Source organism: Amblyraja radiata, chromosome 8, assembly GCF_010909765.2.
Source record: "Amblyraja radiata isolate CabotCenter1 chromosome 8, sAmbRad1.1.pri, whole genome shotgun sequence".
Classification (NCBI taxonomy): domain Eukaryota; kingdom Metazoa; phylum Chordata; class Chondrichthyes; order Rajiformes; family Rajidae; genus Amblyraja; species Amblyraja radiata.
In genome coordinates, this window is record NC_045963.1 from 25,597,773 (window position 1) to 25,603,576 (window position 5,804).

Here is a 5,804-nt window from a genome sequence, read left to right on the forward strand (position 1 = left end):
AGTTCCTACCCTTCTTCCACACCCTCTCCCCACTCGGTTGCTCCACTCCCTCACCGGATACTCCCAAGGCCAGTGATCAGTGATCGCACAGCCTCCCCCCTTTCAAAAACGCTCCAATCCAATTTAAAGCATATATATTGTATTCAAGTGTAAGTTATAAGACTCGCTACAGTATGCACCATATTGCACAATTTCAAGCTGAAAAATGCAAATGTTCCGTACCAATGGGAGGGGCACCCTCCTCCCACCCCTCTGGCTTGGTCTCTCGCAAATTTCTCACTCCCAACTCTCACCCAATGTTGGCAGCCCTGTTATATGTTGATAACATATTACTATATTACTACCTCCTTCTACCCACCCACCTCCCCATCATCCCCTACACAATATACGCAACTGGATTCATTTCAAAATGGCATCCACATGAGAATTATTAACTTGGAAGTCCAGTTAACGAACACTCAGAAAGCACTGCCAGATAGCATTAGTTGATTAGCAGCATTTCAAATGACATCATCCTTTCCAAATGCACTCACTAGAACAGGACAGCTGCAGGCTAGGCATGGGAGACTTAGACTCGCACAAGACCTACATCGATAGAAAACAGGAGGAATGGTGGCCAATGTTGATATTGTACTTACCAAAAGATACGTACTTGTGTCCAGTCCTCTTCTGTGCACTGGAACAACAAGGAAGGCGTGGAATGGGTTGTTATAAGAGTGTTTGCTTAAGACACTGGAATAAACTATCCTTTTAAACTCCAAACGGAAAAGTAGACTTATTTTTAAAAACTACCCATTTCCCCTCCCCATAAGAATGCCCAAGAGGGCACATTGTTGGGAGAGTTCTTGGAATGTTCCAACTCTTTGGGTGCTTAGCATTTTTCATAAACTCATGTCATAGATGCTGAATTAGGCAATTTGGCCCATTGAGTACTCTGACATTCAATCATGGCCGATCTATCCTTCCCTCTCAACCCCATCCTCATGCCTTCTCCCCATAACCTTTGACACCCTTACCAATCAAGAATCTGTTAATCTCCATTTTAAAAACATCCAAGACTTGGCCTCCACAGCCGTCTGTGGCAATTAATTCCACAGATTCATCAAATAAATTTCTCCTCATCCCCTTTCTAAAGGTACGTCCATTTATTCTGAGCACATTCTGACATTGCACAGTATATTCAAGATATCAGTCCACTTCACTTGCTATTTTTGGAGCGACAGCCAAGGGGGGAACTACTGGATGAGAGCACCAGGATTATAAACATCTATCAAGCATCTTTTTTTAATGTAAAAGCAGTAACAATGTGTGCAGCATATTTTGTTACTAGGGGGGGTAAAATAATTGCTGACATTTTGGCTTGAAACCCTGCGTCCTGATGGGCTGACTGACAGGCTCCTATCATTAGTCATTCGTTTATTGCCATGTATGCCGAGGTACAGTGAAAAGCTTTTCTTGCATGCTAACCAGTCAGTGGAAAGAGAATACACAATTACAATTGAGCCATCCACAGTGTAAAGATACATGATAAAGGGAATATCGTGAATAACATTTAGAGCAAGATAAATAATAATAATAATAAACTTTATTTATAAAGCGCTTTAAACAACCGCAGTTGCCACAAAGTGCTGTACATGAGAACTCATGGACAAAAAGTTATTACAAATCATTAAAAACCGTAAAACGAAGGACTAAAAACAGTAAAAAATTAAAAGACATTAAAAGCACTAAGAACAGGAGCAATGTCTCAGCCAGTGTCGAAAGCCAGAGAATAAAAATGAGTTTTTAGGGAGGATTTGAAGATGGACAGTGAGGGGGCCTGTCTGATGTGCAACGGCAAGGTGTTCCAGAGTGCCGGAGCAGCAACAGAAAAGGCTCTATCCCCTCTGAGCTTCCGCTTAGACCGTGGTACCTCAAGGAGCAGCTGATCAGCTGACCTGAGGCACCGGGCAGGAGCATATAGGTGGAGCAGCTCAGAGAGGTAAGGCGGGGCGAGCCCATTCAATGATTTGAAAACAAATAAAAGAATTTTAAAATGAACTCGAAAGTGCACTGGGAGCCAGTGAAGGGAGGCCAAAATTGGCGTAATGTGCTCCCTCTTTCGAGTTCCGGTCAAAAGGCGAGCGGCAGCATTTTGAACCAGCTGGAGACGAGCCAATGAAGCTCGTGCGACTCCAGAGTAGAGTGCGTTACAGTAATCCAGCCTAGATGTAATAAAGGCATGGATTACTGTTTCAAAATGCTGCCGCTCGAGGATGGGCTTCACCTTTGCCAGCTTCCTTAGGTGAAAGAAGCTGGACTTAACCACCGCGCCTATTTGTTTATCTAGACAGTAAAGACAGTAAAGTCCGATTAAAGATAGTCCGAGGGTCTCCAATGAAGTAGATGGTAGTCCGGGACTGCACTTTTGTTGTTGGTAGGATGGTTCAGTTGCCTGATAACAGCTGGGAAGAAACTGTAGATGCACACAAAAGGCAAGAATAACTCAGCCGGACAGGCAGCATCTATAGAGAGAAGGAATGGATCGGGACCAATGGATCGGGATTGTTTCGGGTCGGGACCCATCTTCAGACTGTCTCTGAATCTGGAGGTGTGCGTTTTCACACCCATATCTTTTGCTCGATGGAAGAGGGGAGAAGAGGGAGTGGCCTCTTCTCAAAGTTCTCAACATATTTAAGCAATTTCTTGGCCACATCGATCTGGAGGCCAATTATGTTCCTGAAAGGAACCAAATAATTTTCAAGGGAATAACTAAGATGAATTTAAGAATCAGAACTACAAATCCTTCCAGCTGAAAATTAGCCAAATCCTTTACCATCAATCAATTAAAATACAAAGGAAATCAAACATTTTCAAGGAATATTGTGATAGAGCACAGGAACAGGTCCTTCCGCCCAACTCATCCATGCGACCAAGATGCCCCATCTAAGCTAGTACCATGTGTCTGCATTTGGCCCATATCCTTCTAATTCTTTCCTATCCTTGTATCTGTCCAAGTGTCTTAGATGCTGTTATACTACCTGCCTCAACTACCTCCTCTGGCAGCTCATTTCAAATACCCACCACCTTCTGTTCTAGTGAGTATACCAGATAGTTCTACTTCAAAAAAAAAAGCATAATGTCGCTCAGGATTGCTCATCAGGACCCAGGAATGTGAACACTGGAATTTAACAATAACTTTTCACCCAAGCTGGATTTGTTATATCCACCCATCATCAGCCCCTTCCTTCTATAATGGAGCTGGTACAGCACCAGAAATTGTCATTTAGTAGTCTTGTGCAATGGATGCTTGTGTCTTGTGCAATGCTTCTTATAATAGCAATTCAGTTCATTCTTAGTCTGAAGGAAGGGTCCCGATCCAAAATGCGACCTATCTGTACCCTCCACAAATGCCGCCTGACCCGATGAGTTACTGCAGCACTTTGTGTTTTGCTCAAGATTCCAGCATCTGCAGTTCCTTGCGTCTGCAGTTAATTGTATCCTCAGCTCATATTTAGTACCCTTCCACTTATTTTTCCTAAATACATGTGCTATTCCTTTTGGAAAGCCAAAAATAAATAGATTTTCCCATTTTGAGTAACCCTCAGATCACAATTACCGGGTGTGAAGTTTTTCCTCACATTACCTTTGATTCTTGTGCTGATTGCCTTACATCTGCTAAATCTAATTCTCAACATTTAAACCAAATAACTAATATTGCTTAATTTGAGTTGTATATTCTTTTTTCAAAACAAAACAGTCAATTAAAAAAAAGTTTGAGAGGCAAAGATACGGTCGACAGTCTGAACGTTTTTTCCCCACGACAACATTAAAAAGTCATAAATGACAAATACCACAGAAATTCAAATTCTCCAATAATAACAAGAGAACATCAAGTTTAGAGAACCTCTGTTACTTCTGACAAAGTGCATGTGTCTTCTGAATTTAAAGCTGAGAAGAATCTTGAAACTTCGCCTATCTATTCCATCCAGAGATGCTGTCTGACCTGCTGAGTTACTCCAACACTTTGTGTTCTACCCAAATCTAACTAACCTCTCTCTGTCTGTACTCTAATAATTAAATGATCTTTTGATCTTGGCTAAGACATTCCATGCTTTAGTAAATTTTTTAAAGAAAGAATCATACAAAGATAATGTGCAAAGAAAGTCTCCCATTGTATATATTGGTAAACAGCAGGGATGACATCCCAGTTAGGTGGTCACCACTTATTCCTTGACCACTTACTTATTTTACATATTGTATACTTTAACTTTTAACCATCAATCATTCTTGCAAAATTCAAAAAAATGTATCAACAGCATTTTGCCTTTCCTTTACAAAATAAAGGTATGCTCATAAGATCCAGACTTCATTAACTTATGTCTGTCTTGAAGCTGTCGTGGCACTGTAATTTCCTGTAAAGGATTATTAAAGGTATAATCAAATCAATCAAATCAATTATCCACCAATCACTGCTCCTCACTAACCAGCCCTTAATGGGTTTCTTGGGCCATTTCAGAACATAAAGTCAACCACATGGTTGTGATCATTGAACAATATGGGTTTATGTAAAAAGAAAAATTAGCCCAGGTTCAACAATACTGGCTGGGGGTATTGGGAGACTGAGGTGTAAGTGAATCTGGGTGTGGAATGGGTAAGAATGGATGTCGGAGGAGAAGAAGATAATTGATTTAGATTGCTGGTGACGGGAAGGGAAATTACTGTGGTGAAAGGATAGGCTAGGGTTTGGATGGAGATTGCTGGGGCTAGGACTGGATGGAGTAGGGTGATGGATGTCAGTGTTTGGAGGGTTACTAAGTGTAAACAAGGAAGTTCCAGAACAAGGGGTCACAGTTTAAGGATAGGGGTGAAGTCTTTTAGGACCGAGATGAGAAGAACATTTTTCACACAGAGAGTGATGAATCTGTGGAATTCTCTGCCACAGAAGGTAGTTGAGGCCAGTTCATTGGCTATATTTAAGAGGGAGTTAGATGTGGCCCTTGTGGCTAAGGGGATCAGGGGTATGGAGAGAAGGCAGTTACGGGATACTGAGTTGGATGATCAGCCATGATCATATTGAATGGCGGTGCAGGCTCGAAGGGCCGAATGGCCTACTCCTGCACCTATTTTCTAAGTTCAGATGCTGGTTAATATACAAAAAGGACACAAAGTGCTGGAGTAACTCAGACTGGGTTTGAAGAAGGGTCTTGACGCAAAACATCACCTATCCATGTTCTTCAAAGATGATGCCTGACCTGCTGAGTTACTCAAGCACTCTGTGTCCTTCGTAACCAAGGATGGATTAGAATTGGTTGGATGTAGGTTATGGGGCTGGGAAAATAATGGAATGGATATGGTGGGATTAGTGGGAATGGGATAGAATTGGTTGGGGGAGGAAGTTGAGGCTGGAAGGACTATTGGAGTGGCAGAGGTTGGAAGGAATAGGAGACTAGAGGATGGACTAGCATTAATGGGAGGAGAAAATTGGTGAGGCGAAAGGGGTCACTGGGACTGGACGATGCGCTGGGAGACTGTTGGGGCTGGAGAATGGGCTTGTATTGGTTGGGGAAGCAAGTCGTTGATGGGGTTGGATGAGTGCGGTTCAGGGTCTATTGGGACTGGAGGATGCACTAGGACAGATTGGGGTAGAGTGCTGGGAATAGGCTAGGACTATTTGGGGGAGGAAGTTGTTGAGACTGTGCAGATACTGGGGCTGGGTTTAGTGGGTCTGGAACAGGATAGATGTGTGGTGGTAATCGCTGGTTTAATGGGATGAGGGAACGGGAAGGGATCGGGCCCTGTATTCCGTTCCTCCTAATTCTCAC

General features: G+C 42.6%; 1 protein-coding gene across 1 annotated transcript in view; it reads right to left on the bottom strand.

Annotated features, from left to right (window-relative positions):
* slc30a6 (solute carrier family 30 member 6) overlaps positions 1-5,804 on the bottom strand; it is a 115,674-nt gene that overhangs the window by 109,577 nt on the left and 293 nt on the right. Inside the window, exon 2 of the mRNA XM_033025427.1 lies at positions 639-676. Within this exon, the coding sequence (XP_032881318.1) occupies positions 639-676 (38 nt within the window). The remainder of the gene's footprint in view (positions 1-638; positions 677-5,804) is intronic.